At 35.2% G+C, this 15,848-nt stretch overlaps 1 protein-coding gene and 1 long non-coding RNA gene across 7 annotated transcripts in view; one reads left to right on the top strand and one right to left on the bottom strand.

The window, feature by feature from the left end:
• Positions 1-1,260: 1,260 nt before the first annotated feature.
• Positions 1,261-7,451, top strand: LOC139116241 (uncharacterized). Its single transcript, XR_011548265.1, has 2 exons — positions 1,261-5,521; positions 5,778-7,451. It is a non-coding gene; the product is annotated as an uncharacterized lncRNA (long non-coding RNA).
• Positions 4,628-15,848, bottom strand: part of LOC139116238 (POU domain, class 2, transcription factor 1-like) — a 27,347-nt gene continuing 16,126 nt past the window's right edge. For 4 of the 6 annotated variants that reach the window (XM_070678824.1, XM_070678821.1, XM_070678822.1 and 1 more), the window contains 4 exons: positions 13,835-13,981; positions 10,695-10,787; positions 8,062-8,301; positions 4,628-7,816 (listed from right to left, as the gene is read on the bottom strand). In XM_070678824.1, coding sequence (XP_070534925.1) covers positions 7,187-7,816; positions 8,062-8,301; positions 10,695-10,787; positions 13,835-13,981 — 1,110 coding nt within the window. In that variant the 3' untranslated portion in view covers positions 4,628-7,186. The remainder of the gene's footprint in view (positions 7,817-8,061; positions 8,302-10,694; positions 10,788-13,834; positions 13,982-15,848) is intronic. The other 2 variants (XM_070678826.1, XM_070678823.1) reach the window with 1 other exon arrangement.

The following is a 15,848-nucleotide window of genomic DNA, read 5'->3' as shown; positions in this document are numbered from 1 at the left end:
CCTGTGTTCTACTTGTTATCATTTTTTACCGTATATATATATATATATATATATATATATATATATATATATATATTATATATATATATATATAATTTGAGTGAATTAAGAATAAACTCTGCTTTGTAAGAGTGTAGTAAAAATCAGCAATTCAAGAGTTACAGTTAATTAGTTCCCAAAGAAATTCTGTACACTGCAGATAAACTTGCCTCTAAAATATAAATGTTGTACTATATCCTTCACCTCATGGAATGCCTCCATACTCTAGCTAGAGTTTGTCTTTCACAAAATTCATATGTCATACAGTATGCATCGTATGGGTTCAAAAATAAATGTTTATAATTGGTGTTACCAGTGTAGAAAATTTGTATTAACTAAAGCACCTCTCAATCTAGGCACTTATGACACTTTGAAATTTTGCCTGCCCAAGAAAAATGTTACTTGTCCTGATAATGTTGTTTTGCATACTGCATGCCCATGTATACCTCAGCTCTGATCTCAGCAATTCAAATATCTGAAATGATATCCATGTACAGAGTACGTGTAAAATTTCACTTGTTTCCTGGACAGACATTGCAGTCAGACACACACAAAGATGTGTCTATCGCTGACATCTCGATGGCAGAACACCAGACACCATCCCACATCTATTCCATATTTTGTTGTGTACGGTTTTTCCTTAAGCTTTGGTATCTGATGTAAGCTACAGGCATGTCATTCTCATCATTTCTGATTTTAATTTTCAACTTTGTAATAACTGATAATTTGCCTGAATTTCAGGCTAAATGAATGTAAGTGTATAGTGTTCTTAATGGCAATAAGTTCATGGCAATGTCTTACAATCAAACAATGTTATTTGGCAGTATTGTCTTCATATACACAGCTACATTTGAATGATAGAACGGGGGAGACTAGTTCATGTTGAATGGCTGTGTCAGACTGACTTGGATGTAGAGATGGCCTACGTCTAGTAGTAAGCTGTGTACTTTTTTAAGCTATTGGTGTTATGGTACATTTTCCCTAGAATACCAACATACATCGATAAAAATGGAGTCAAGATAGCTATTGCTTCTTGAGTGTAAAAGGTAATACGTGTTTTACCAACATATTTAGTCAACACAAGAAACATTCAATTTCACAAATCCAATTTCTCATGATGTGACTCAGTGGTTCATAGATTTCCCTGGTAAATTACTGAAGTTTTGGAAAGTCGGGGTCATCCACAATGTCACAATAAATGCTATGACAACGGTTTCTTGGAAAAAATATACTGGTGACATTTATTACCTAGGTGAAAACCTGTCCAGATATGAAAGATCAAAATATCTAATAAAAAAACCCAGAAAACAGAAATGTATGGTTTAGAAACTTTAATTAAAAAATTATAAACCCAATATTTAACCTGGAGAGCTCTGTTGCAACTGTTATACACCCATTACAGTACAAAATCCCCTCAAATACTTCAATTCATGTTGGTTTCCAATAATTCTAGAACTTTAGAAACAAGACTTTAGAAAAAATAATACATAACCTTGACTATCTGAAGTGTCACAATGAAAAATTTCAGACTAACAGCAAAGATACACAAATGAATTCTCAAAAACATGACATCTGTTACAAGGGATATATCCTCAATTCATTGACATTATATGAACTGAAATATGCCTGTTGTGGCATTGCTATAGACTTCATCCAAGTTGCTACAATATTAAGTGTATATTTTACAAACTGAAATTTCCATCATGTTTCCCAAAGATGCTTTCTGTATTATAGATTCTAATTTTTTTAATTACAAACATTTCTGTAGGTCAATATTAGGAAATGACTATAACACTATCTTTTTCTAACTTTGTTAGATGAATCATAATTTTACAAGTGAGAGATTTAAGGTAACCAATAATCATTGCTTGATGGCCACTTGTTTCACATTTCACAACTGATCTATAATTATGTGAATCAAATGACTATTCAAAACCATCGAAATCAGATGAAATCTTGACAGTGTTGTGAGGGCTTTTTCTTCAGTCTCAACAGTTCTGCACAGAATTCAATAATGCCTATTGTCAAATTTTTAAAAACGTCTAGTTGAGACATCTCTGCCTGTTTACAATTCGTAAGCATTTGGAACTTGACACAGGACAATTTCAAATTTGTATTCATATTAAAAAATAATTAATGTACATAGACAGAATATTGGAAATCATTGAACAGACAGCCTTCATTGTTTGACTTCCATTCTACTGATGGACATGTTTCAACAAAGTCAGCCAATCATTGCACTCCAAACATCTTCAAATGACAAGAGCATAACCATATCAAATAAATGACAATGACACTTGTTTCAGCATACTGTGAAAAGTTCTCCACTGGGAGTTCATCTATACAAACTTTGTTGTATCTTAGTCTGCGACATGAAATTTACATGTACCTCAATTTATAGAATGGAATGGTTGGTGAATTATTCTCTGAAATTTGTACATTATCAGGGGTTAGGCAACAAAGATGCAGAAGTTTCTCAGAAAATCTGCCTGGCTTCCTGTATAGGCATGGCAAAATTCAAAAGAACCATTCCTAGTTGAAAGATTTGCAAGAGAAGATCTGCCTCACTTCAATGTTTATGATGTGACACAATATAAGAGTACAGATTGACATATGACAGATCTGGGGGTAACTTGTTTGAATATTGACATCAAGTTACAAAACCTAACAGAACCTCATCTGAAAAGTGACAAATCTAGGGGAACTTTTGAAAAGAGAAATAACAACGGGAACTTATTTGAAAAATCACAAATCTTGGGATACCTATTTAAAAAGTGAGAAATCTTGATGATCGAGTTTCGGAAAGTGACATATCAGGCAGAATCAGTTTCACTTGAAGCACACTTTCTTTATCATTCCAATAGAGTTGTCAAAAAATATCCAAGCAGACATACACACATCAACTGCATTCAATTCATTTCCCACTAGCATCAAATAATAACACTCTAAATCTAGGAACAGTATTGACTCCATTATTTTAGCAATCACCTGGCAGTTAATTCAAATCAGCATAAAACTAACTTGGGATTGTTTGCACTCTATGTCAGCACAGTAACACATGCTTATCTGATCACACAGAACAACATTTGGAAAGAAGTGTTATACATCAACAGTTGCTGAAGATTCTGACATGCAGCTTGTGTCTGGCAAAGGAAAGTATCTACAATCTTTTGAGTAGAGCATCACTAGAAAATGTAAACACGACTGACTGACATGATATCAGCCTTGATGAGACATGCTATGACCAATTATCTCCTTTCAAAGACATTTGTTTGACATGATACTTTACAAACGACAGAGAAGATGAAATCTGATATAATTACACAGTAAGTGAATGTTTGTGTCCCTTGCTACTGCTACACACCAGAGCAATCTAATACATTTTATTTGAATGTCAGCCTGGAATGACACACTTGTGACTGACTGTTGTAAACATGTGTTAGGATACCTTTTCACTTCAAAATACCAGTCACATTGTTTGAAGCTACTCTGGTCTTCATTGATTTACGAATAAGACTTACACAAGACACAACTCTAAATCATCCACAGGGCTGAATCAAATCTTTCTGTAAACCTATATTGTGCCTGACTCAGCGTATATGCTGCACACACTTTAGATACAATTACCATTCTTTCATTCCACTATTCAAGATGCAATCTTTTACTGCAATAGAAACATTGTATCAAATTTTCTACAGGAATGTATAAACTGAGTACTCTATCTACTTGAGGACATGTTAAAAAGAGCTAAACGCTGACTAGGGTGAGTAACATGCATTCCCCTGTGACATTGTGCTTGGTATGGGCCATGCTGCAGTCGCATTTCCAAAGTAAATAAAACCTGTTTCATGCACTTCTTGACATTAAAAATGTCTCTCATACAAGTCAGAAATGTGAAGTTGTGATTTTTGAACAGTATTTGATATGTCATTAATAACAGTGCATAATTCTAAACAAAAAACCAGCAGGATCAGAATAACACTAACGAGACAGAGCTCAAAATATTGCAAGATAAAATAGAAAAGTTAAACAATCCTATTGTATGGAATGGAATTGGTGATTGATGACATCACTGCTTACCATACACTACATTGACGGTACTTTTTATAAACATTTTGTCCCTACAAGAAATTTTGACAAATCTTTGAAATATCACTTTAAGTGACGAGGAGATAATCTCACAGCAAGAAATAAAGCCTCTGAGACCAGTTGAACTTTATCATAAATTGGTACAAGTCTATCAAATTCCAATAATTTCTAAAACCAACTGGTAAAATACAGGAAGAATGTGATTAATATATATGGCTGTCAATATCATTTTAATCTACAAAACCATGGCATGATTTTTACAATTTTGTTTGTTTAAATATGAAATAAGTTCCCAGTCTAGACTATTTCAAAAAGATAATAGGCCATAGATACATGCATTGATAGATAATGCTGAAACTCAATATAAAAAGCATTGGTTAGTTTGAAATACTTATCCTTGTAGATGTTCAGTCATCAATGTAAAACTTGGATCTCATCTAAATTTTCTAAAACATTCTACAAGTACACATGAATACTTACAACAGACTATGGCAGTATGAAATCTTCAGGAGACTTTTCTTTTTTTCTTTTTTTTTTGTTTCAAAACACTATATATCAATATCCTACAAGTAAAGAAATTTGAGTGGTTGGAAAAGTTGCACTTATGGCGATAGAACACTGTTATTGCAGTGACAAGTATTTTGGTGGGATTATAACTTTGTGTATTTTCACAGCTTTGAAGACAATGGTTTTGCATAAAAATACCATGATTTTGAAAAAGACATGTTGATTAACTGTGAATTGCTGAATGATGGCTTTACAAGTATTACATAGTAGAAACACTGATTAGGTAGAAGAATGGTAATATTGCCAGTTGGACATGTCAAATGCTGAACATAGAGGTCGCTATAACACATGCAAATGATCCACTCTTATCATATTTTAGTTTCCTTCAGTCACAGAAGTCTGACGTTCAGAATGCAAATTTTGTTTTTGAGAAGGCTCGTTCATTTCAAGCAAGTCCCTGCACTACATCTTTAATAACAAATTCAATTTTAAACACCTTTTTCATTAATTTCCAAAGCTGCCTACCTATCTATCTAAATTATTTCTGCCAAAACAGAACTATACAACGACTACCAAACATGGCAAGTTTTCTGTTTCCGAGGCTGTTTTGGTCGAAGTGTACAAAACCCAAACATTTCAACATCAAATGGGGACATCGAAGAATTAAGTTAGTGTATTGGTATTCAGTGAGCATAAAACACAGAACACATTAACAATTGATAAATACCTATGACAAGGCAATGCTATTTGATACATATAATATGATTTTCTACATTAGTAACATCTCTTTTATAATAGATCTACAACAGTAATCTAATGATAGGATGGCTACTCATGTAATATCAACAATACAACAATCAATAATTGGATGTTGTCAAAAACTTAGGTTTGTGGTAAGGGATTCAACCCCAAACTTAGGTTTGTGGTAAGGGATTCAACCCCAAACTTAGGTTTGTGGTAAGGGATTCAACCCCAAACTTAGGTTTGTGGTAAGGGTTTCAACCCCAAACTTAGGTTTGTGGTAAGGGTTTCAACCCCAAACTTAGGTTTGTGGTAAGGGATTCAACCCCAAACTTAGGTTTGTGGTAAGGGATTCAACCCCAAACTTAGGTTTGTGGTAAGGGATTCAACCCCAAACTTAGGTTTGTGGTAAGGGATTCAACCCCAAACTTCATATCTGATGAACAACATTTTATCTTTTAATTGGAAAAAAGCCCTGATCAATATTACATGCGATATACGAAACAGTCTGAAATGACTAAGGAATGTGAGTTTCATATTTGAGTTTGATTTTCTCTCCTTTTTGACTGAATCACAGAATATTGGTAGTTTTAACACCAGTTACTTGCTGTAAACACTACTTTGATGGCCCATTCATGGATCCAAATCAGATAAATGCTATGAATGGGAAGTCATAGTGAATTAGTTTGTTGATATTACATCAGTTCCTTCCCTCACAATTGGAAATTCAACCCTTTCACCACAATGGTTTGGCCCAAACCCATTGTTATCAATTGCAACTGTGGACCCGTTTACAGTGAATTGGGGCTGAACAGGTCAAAAAACAAGACTGTGAAAGCATTCATGTTAGAGACAAATTTACAGACGTATAATTTATACTGTTTCCTAAAAACTTTAAAAAATAATGCCATTATTTGTATACCTCACCTTTGACACAAAATAACATTCTCTCTCTCTTGTAGCAAGCTACTGCTTCAATATCATAACACTCACATAAATGGTTTGTAAGTTTCCGTAAGAATGAAAAAAAAAATATAAAGTAACCACACTAATTCTGCCTTTTGAAAACTGAAGAATTGGTGATGGCAACATGTTTTAATTTTTGGAACAAAAAAATTATCTTCACATTTTATTGACTGTGTAATACACATGGCTACTGTAACAAAATAGTAAGTTGCAATTGTCATATCAGAGTAAAACCTTTCAACATATACAGATACATTAAAAGTGGAGCTATATCTAAAGATTAACTTATTTCAGATAGGATAGACTACTTGGAAATAGACAGCGGTGTTATCAGCAATAGCACAAGGACTTCTTCATAATACAAGGTGATATTTCACTATCTGAAAACTTGCAAAGAATTGGAAAAAGACATTCAACTTTCTAAATTTAATCATGATAATAACAACTGACAGAAGTAGTCTTTGGAAGCATAATAGAATTCTCAATCATGTATTGTATATAACTTCAAATGAATCAGGTGGAATTACTCTGTAAAAGACATGATTAAAAACAAAATACATATCCTTTCTTTGGCTAGTTCTTTCCAAAGCATTATCTAAAGTGGTACATTATTTTTACAAGTAGGTTAAAAGAAAACAACATTATAAAGCAATGACTGAATCCTCCTAAATACCACTTCAATTTTTACTCTTGAAATAATATCTAAATCTAGGTATTTGACGATATGATATGAAATCTGCTCTATTTTAAATCCAAATAATCAAAGTAGAATTCCACTACTATTGATTTGATATGACAATATGACAAATATATTGGATAAGCAAATAATGTATAAAATGTATTATTACTTAGTAGGTGTGGCAGGCATAGTGGCAATTGTTGGTACCATGGTTGTGATAGCTGTAGGTGCAGTATGTGGTGCAGAAGTAATGGAAGTAATAGTTGGATTAATACTAGGATTTGCACCAACCGATACTGCATTTGCACCTGCAGCAACGGCCGCAGCAGCATTTGCCATTGCAGTAGCTGCTGATAGTGTAGTAGTTGCTGCTTGCATGGCAGCCATTGTTACGGCATGTGAAGGTGGATTTATGCGTTTTTCTTTCTGTCGACGATTACAAAACCACACCCTGATGACTTCTTTATCCATTTGAAGTTGATCTGCTAACATGGCGATTTCTTCCGAGGTAGGTTTAGGATTTGTCATGAAACTTTTTTCCAAAGCAGCACGCACATTAGTTTCAATACTTGTACGTTTCTTTCTTCTACGACCCATTCCATCTGTGGTTGTGTGTGGACTTCCTATTGCCGATGGATTGGCCATGGATGAATCAGCATCTTCTAACCACTTCTGTAGTAACGGTTTGAGCTTACACATGTTCTTGAAGCTGAGATTCAAAGCCTCAAACCTGGATATTGTAGTTTGGCTGAAGTCGTTGCCGTACAACTTGCCCATAGCTAAACCAACATCACCCTGAAGAGGAAAAATAGGTAGTTGATAAAAAAGAAAACTAATACAAATTAAAAAGTTCATCGCAATATATGGGTCATGTTACGCCTCAATGGTTTTGAACAACTTGACCTGATGGTTACATCTGAACTTGCATGATAACTTAACAAGGTAAAGGTTAGTGATCAAGTCATCCATACAATAACAAACTTCAACAAATGTATTTGACAGCGGAAAGTATATTGTGATAAGTGAGCTAAATTTCTAACCTGAGTAAATCCAAGTTTAATTCTCCTCTGTTTAAACATTTTTGCGAACTGTTCAAGTTCTTCAAGATCAGTAGGTTCTTCTCCACCCTGATTGGATGTTTTCTGTGCCTGTTGCATCTGAAGCTGTTGTTGTGCAGTAACTGTAGGCACTGTTGATGCTGGAGATACAGACCCTGCAGCCGGTTGCTGTGTTAAATTAATTGCATTTTGGGTTTGAAGAATATTCTGCTGGCCTTGTACCTAATAAAAAAATATGCAAACAGGGTGTCACTTTCAGGCTTCACTTAACAATACACTGAAATCATACTGCAAACTTGCAAAGCAAGTACTAAACCATACCACTGATACAGTCAAATTACACAACATGATCAACACTAATCCAAGTCTGCGATAAGAAAATTGTGGACAAAATCCAAAAATTGAAAGCAGTATACAGTCAAACCTGTGTATAGTGGTTAGTCAAGGGACCAAGAAAAAGTGACCACTATATGGAGGTGGCCTTTCTATAGAGGGTAGGTGTGGCATTAATTTTGGTGTAGGTGGTGCGCTAAGTGGTTAATTTATGGAAAGATAAAAGCAGTTATAAAATTCCATAACATAAATCTGTTAAAAAACATAGAACAGCTATTTAGTTTCTGAAAACTTGTAATGCAGATGTAAAATCAGTAAAAGTAGACTTCTTTTATGCTTTCCAGTCTGAGCATTTTTTGATAGAGGTCATTGAGAGTCAGATATACTGACCATTATATACAGGTTTTGTACCAAAATGGAGCAATTCCATGTGACCACTGACCACATAAGAGAGGTGGCTGTTCTGTAGAGGGCCTTTAATATGTATAATGCCACGGGACTGCCACAAAGTGACCACTATAGAGAGGTGACCGCTCTGTAAGGGTGACCACTATGACAGGTTTGACTGTATGTGATTTTAAAATTACGGAGTTGTTAGGGGTTAAATTCTTTTTCCCACTCACTGCCAAGTTAGTGAAAATTGGGTATCCAGATGCAGGCATTAAGGGGTTACTATCCTACCAAGTCAGTAATTCCTACATATCCAAGTCCAGTCATACACACCATGTTCAAATGCATTTATCAAAAGCTTAACCTGTCAAGCTGAAAATAAGTCTGTTTAAAGATTTTAGTTTAAAGTTTAGTAATAGTTTATATGGCCCCTAATATCCATCACGAAGGTGTCCAATAATGTTCACAGTTCACAGAAATGCTTGATTAAAATGAGTTTTGAGTCTGGATTTGAAAATATCAACCCTGGGTGCTGTATGGATGTCATTTGAAAGATGATTAAGGAGATGAATGTGAGAATGAACAATCACTCTATGATTTAAGTCTGGTCTTGGGTACACCGAGTAGTTTTTCGTTGCTGGAACAGAGAGCTCTGCTTGGACTACTTTCCATGATGAGGTTGGAAATGTATGGTGGAGTTAAGCTGTGTAGCACTTTATAAGTGACCAACAAGATTTTAAATTGGATTCTGTAAGTTACCAGAAGTCAGTGCAGATGTTTGACTATTGCTTTGATGTGATCATATTTCTCGGCACAGCTAACAAGGTGAGTGGCACTATTTTAGGCTCTCAACAATAGACTAAGCCATGTAGTTGGCAAGCAGCATAGAAGAGCAATGCCATAGCTAGTTTAGCGACAACAGTCAAATTGATTTCTTTGAGACATGTTTCTGTACAAAGGTGCTGCCAAATTTGTCCAATGTGGCTGATGAAATCAATACTTTGACAAATGCTGACCATGTTTCTGAAAATGGCTGGTGTTGTCGAATATGACTCAAAGGTTGCATGCTGCTGTGACTGGCTAAATGACTGTGGAATTAATGGGGATACTGCTGACAAGGTTCAAAGCGGAGGACCAACACTTTAGTTTACTATCATTAAGTTGCAGCTTGTTTTGTCTCGTCCATTTCTTGATATCATGTATACTTTCTTCCATTTGCAATTGTAGTAGAAGTGTTGGATCTGGTACTAACAGTTGATTGTTATTGGCATACTTATAAAATTTAAGATTATGTTGAACAATCTGGCAAAGTAGATATATATACAGTAAGAAAAGAAGTGGTCTTTGTTATGAGCCTTGAGAGATCAAAGATGCATGGATGTATACTCTGTGTCCCTCTATCAGCGCTGTGATAAATGATGGCATTCAATGATGATACCAACTGTGTTATGCGTTCAATACACACTCTGGCGCTTCTAAACTGTCAACACAGCATACTATATACAGAAATAGGGCAAGGAACCAGGTGGGCTGCCCAAAGCCATACAATGTTGTCCAATGATTCAATTGACAGCCAAACATCAAAGGGCCACAATCCTGACCAACATGTCAGGCACATACAGGACCCCATTTGGTGAACAGAGCACAGCCAGCAGTAAAAACGGGGCATGGAATCAGACTAGCTGACATCAAGCTATACAGTGAACACCGTCACATCACAAAGGCATTTAATTATCAGGTCCTAAATACACCATGAAAATAAAGGTAAAGGACATATTAGCTTTTGCAGATGTTTGTTGGTCAGTTAAATCAACACTTGTGCGCTATACGTCATGACAAGTTCATTTGCCGCAGCAAGATTACTGGATAACTTCTCCCATCTCTGTACATACCTGCACCATGCCTGTTTGTGCTTGCTGTATTATTCCTTGTTGTTGTGCCTGTTGTTGTGGCACAAAGAACTGGGGTTGTACATTGCCAGCCATCTACAATGGGAATGGATAGACATGCACACATTTTAATGCTTGGCTACCTACTACATCTATTTTCCAAGTCCACCGGACAATTTTAGCTGTTCAGTCACCAAACTTTATAACAACAGATTAGCATGTGGAGGTTTATTAGAATATATAGAGATTTATAATTTGAAGACCACTATTTTCCAATTTTTGAACATTTTCCAATAATGCATCTTTTAGTGCCAGTAGCTGTAACTTTTGAATTTTTCAATATTTTTGCTTTGTGTTGCAAGTTCTTGTTCTACTCTCCAAAGTATGTTGAAACAGCTTGCCTATACAGCAAGTGTGTAAAATGTATGTGTGTAACATGCACTGTTATGGTTTACATTTGAATTCTAATCCAGACTAGAATTCAGTTGTCAAAAATAACAATGTAGTCTACACATATACAGACTTGAGTTGACAAGCTTAATACTGTGTATCTCAACATGGTTCAGGAAGTAGAACAAGAATTGGCAATTGACATACAAATCAAACATAGTAAAAAAAAAGGATAAAGCTACTGGGCCTTCAATATCCAGATTCACCCAGTGCACTCACTGGCCAATTGATCAGACATATACTAAAATTGGTATCAATTAGAGAATCATTATATCATGGAATAGAAGTTTGTCTTTGAAGGAAGGTGTTCATTCCAGTTTCTGACAGAAAAAAGTATGACTTTATGGACTGGAAAATAGATATTTGGAATTAGCATTCATGCACAGCAAGACAAAATGGATGAATGTTGCGAGACCATGCTATGTGATTTGCAGGGTTCCATGCACAAGATTATTTGGAAGGAAAATGAGCATGAGGTACACACATGACATTCTGATGCCAACTGCTTTGCGATTTCAATACATTTTCTATATACATTTCTTGTGTTTACTGGTATTCACTTGACAAGGCTTATATCAGAGAGATTTATAATCTCAAAGTGTAAAATCATATCACAGGCAAACCTTGATTGTGCAATATTACAAGTTCCAGCAATTTCTTAAATGTCAATAATAATAATAATTCAACTATAAACAGTCTTGATATGTTCAATCATTTTTTCTGCCTGATGTCAAAGCTTACTTTGTCATCAGTTCACTGGAGAAAATACAGCAAGAGATAAACAAGAGAATTAAAGATAGAGAGAGAAGACCAGTGAGAGGAATGGTTCTACTCTGGAATAAAAGAGACGCATTGTGTTCTATGGACTCAATACGCCCAACAGATCATGAGATGATGGTATAAACAAACCCACGTGTACAAATGTGCACAGAAAAAAAAACGTATTTCTATGTGCATTTGTGCACATGGTTTGCTTGTACTGAGCTTAACCTATTGTACTTTTTGCTAATGTTTTTCTAGTATATCAGTAAGGGGGCATTAAAAACTTTAGATATGAGGTATACACTTGTTTTATCAGTCCACCTTTGATACAAAAAGTTTCGAGTTCAACCATTACCGGGGTATTATGCTTTCTTTCCTAACTCTTATCTGCACTTCTATATATTTTCCTAAGTGGCATATGTTTTTCTTTATGTCAAATGTGGCACATCCCTAGATGATTTTCACAATATGTAACGTCTACATACTTTAACAAGTGAAATGTCAATCACCTCTCCACCACACTATTGGTGATGTATTTGCTTTGTGTACATTACAATGCTACATACGGTGGCATGAAGTCAATTTTCAAAACATATATATATATTTTTTTTAAAACAGTCCATCATCCAACGGGCGTTAGTCCAATTAGGTATGCGTAACCCACTAACTCCCCCAATGGAGCACTGAGGAGTAAAGTGCCTTGCTCAGGGGCACAACACCGTGCTAGAGTCTTGAATTCACCGTCCTCCGACAGTGAGTCCATTACTCTAGACCTACTGGGTCTTGAACCGGGTCTTGAACTCACCATCCGCCGTTAGTGAGTCCCTTACCCTAACCACTGGTCCACGGTGCCTCCACAGAACATAAACCCCACAGGTTGCATTTTACTATTCTTAAAGTATACAATAGGTCACAGGGATACTCCTATAATAGAGTATTATTCATCTTCTAAATATTAGATCTACACTGACCTAGAGAACTTTTGACTGAAACATTCAAAGCCAAGAATATTTCCACATTTTTACTGTAGTGAAACAGCACTGTAATTAAACAGGAACAAACCCTGAGACATGTCATGGATAAGCACATAGCTTTCTCATTTAACAGGATCCTTGGTGTGCAAAAAGACACAGCACCTTCACAATCAAAATATCAGTAGAAATTGCTGCTTCTACCAAACAATTGGCCTTGAGGCCTATATTACAATAGATTAAGTTTTGACCAAAAAGTAGTCAAAGTAGCCTAAAAAATTTGCATATCATTTGAGCCAACTGAGTCAGGTCATCCCTGGGAACTACAAATCATGTTTGACTGCTATTTGACAAACAGTTCAAGAGAAGATTTTTAAGAAAATCACATAATGAATGATCAAGGACACGTTTATAAATACCATATTTTAAATATTACAAAAAAGTTTGAAAGTACTGGAAATAAAATTCACTTATATTTGTCATGTGTCTTTTTGTGACACTACACTATATAATCTATCAAGAATCATCTTGCAATAGGTTGAAACCAGACAAGAATGGAAGAAAGGGGCTATGAAAAATACAGACACTATAGCCTACACCACCACCACCACGCAGATTTGTAGCAGATTCATAGAGAGGATATGTGCATTTGACAGATGAATATCAACTTAACAGTAATCAGCCCTGACACTCTTCTGAGAAAAAGATCACTCAACTTAGAAAAAGATAAACTCTACTGTGATTATCATAGTTAAAGGTACACTGTCACCTGTTCCAATTTTGCCACATTACCATAGAAAGAGAATCTAACCAATCACAGATTTTAAGCGGGTGGCCGCTTTTAAAAACAGCGCCCTCAAATGGGCATTTTGAATACCAAGGAACGCCCTTTGACCATATATGGGCATATTTAGATTACAGGTGACTGTATACCTTTAAGCAGTGAACTGAATGGGTTACCTGTCCCGGTTGGAAGAGTACATATTGTTGAAGATTTGGGTTTTGCTGTTGTAATTGTTGTAACTGTTGCAAATCCTGAGCAGATATCTGTTGCAGCTGTGCTCCAGACAGTTGAACCTGCTGACCGCCTGCTGTTGTGATTTGGACCTAGAAATAGAGTAGTTGTGAGACAGGGTAAACAACAAGTACAAATACACCAATTCTTAGTGAGATAAAGTAAGAATACATGGTGTAAGATACCCAATATCTTCCTTTATAACCTGTCTTTGGTAGTTCCCAGATCTATAGTAATCTGGTTTCAAGTAGTCCTTGTTAGGTGTATAAAGGAAGAATAAAGTCTAATTTTACACAAAGCAGTTTGTTATATGACTCAGTGATTTGCCCTTTCTCTTCATTAGCTGAGAAACAGGCTTGAAACAGACAAAAGGCATCTGGAGAGAAAAGGTCAATTAAAATAAAATTTGGGGGACACAGAAAATCAACGATCTCATTTTTTTTACAAAATACAGCCCTTTTTAACTTGTGTGCCATACATCATTATTATATATAATAGATTTAATGCAGCATGGTTTATTGTAGAGCAAATTTTCAAACACTTCACATTTTCATGTTTTGTGGACACCTGATGACATTTGTGTCATACAGCAATATGACGTTAAGAACTTCAACCAGCAGCTTACATCAAAATCACATTGTTTCCCCACAATCAAGAACACATTCTACCATCAAAGTCAGTATATATCCAATCATAAAAGAATATAATAATGCAATATCTGCAAGTTTTCAGTGTTGAGCATCAGGTTTCTGTTCCCAGTTTTTAAAGTATGAAATTTATTAATCTTTCTTCTACCACATCACATCTCTTGAAGTTGTTCATTTGAGAGAGAAACTTGCCAATCATTTGTATGCATTATATGCCTTTTCTCAAACCCCACACTGCCTCATGTATCATTTGATTGAATGAAATAAATCCCTAGCAGCAAGAAAGTCATAGTGTTGGAATAATATTTATATTATCAAAATGGAAAATTGCGGGAACAGCTGTGAACAGATTTCATCTTTTTTCAATACTGAAAACTTGTACAATATGAACATCATATATTTTGATAAAATAACCAGTGTAAAGCTTACCCACTTGATTAGCAATATTAATTTTGGTGTAAAATGGTGAGTTTTACAAAGTATTAGTGACAATTGCAAACGCACATAACAGCATTCTGCATGCAGAAAATGTATCATATTTTAGGTTGTCAATTTGACATGCCATTAGTTTTGTCATGTTAGATTGAACAATGATGAGTGGATGGATGGATGGATGGATGGATGGATGTTGGGTGAATTAATGGATGGATGAATAACAGCCTATTGTACAGTAGACTCCACAACCTTAACCCAAGGATTTTAGGAATCAGAGTTTTGTTTCTTGGAGCCTGATGATGTCCCTGTGATACAGAAACTGCCACAAATCTGAATTATTAAAAACTGTTTCCCTCTCTCTTTATTATTGTTAAGTTATTGTCTCTGATATAATGCAGTGTATATGAAATTGAAAATATACTCTGATGCAGGTACACAGAAATTGAACATCACTGCTGATTGTGATAATCACAAAGTAAGTCTCTGGTTGATACATTTGAACTGTATATCTCAACCTTCTAATACCTTTCAACAGTTAAACCTGTTTTCACTCACATAAAAACCATACAGCCAAAATGTACCTGTAAATGCCATTGACTAAATCATTCTTTCATTACCAAAACAACCATTCTACAGAAATGTTGTTTTTCTAACATGGCACACATATTTACGGTATATAACTGCCTACAGTCATTAAAGAACTTTTTCTATCACTTTAATGATTAAAATGCTGCCATTCTTCCAAGACACTGACTATGCTTTGACTACAAACTGGGTAACTGCATCATTGGCATACATAATTAATCTGAGATAAGGGAGAAATCAAGAGATAGCCAAAACATTCAAGTCATAATAAGACTTGAATGTTACATGCATT

Source organism: Ptychodera flava, chromosome 17 (genome assembly GCF_041260155.1).
Source record: "Ptychodera flava strain L36383 chromosome 17, AS_Pfla_20210202, whole genome shotgun sequence".
NCBI classification, from domain to species: Eukaryota; Metazoa; Hemichordata; class Enteropneusta; family Ptychoderidae; genus Ptychodera; species Ptychodera flava.
The sequence above is the reverse complement of the archived record's forward strand: the minus strand, read 5'-3'. Positions and strand labels throughout refer to the sequence as shown.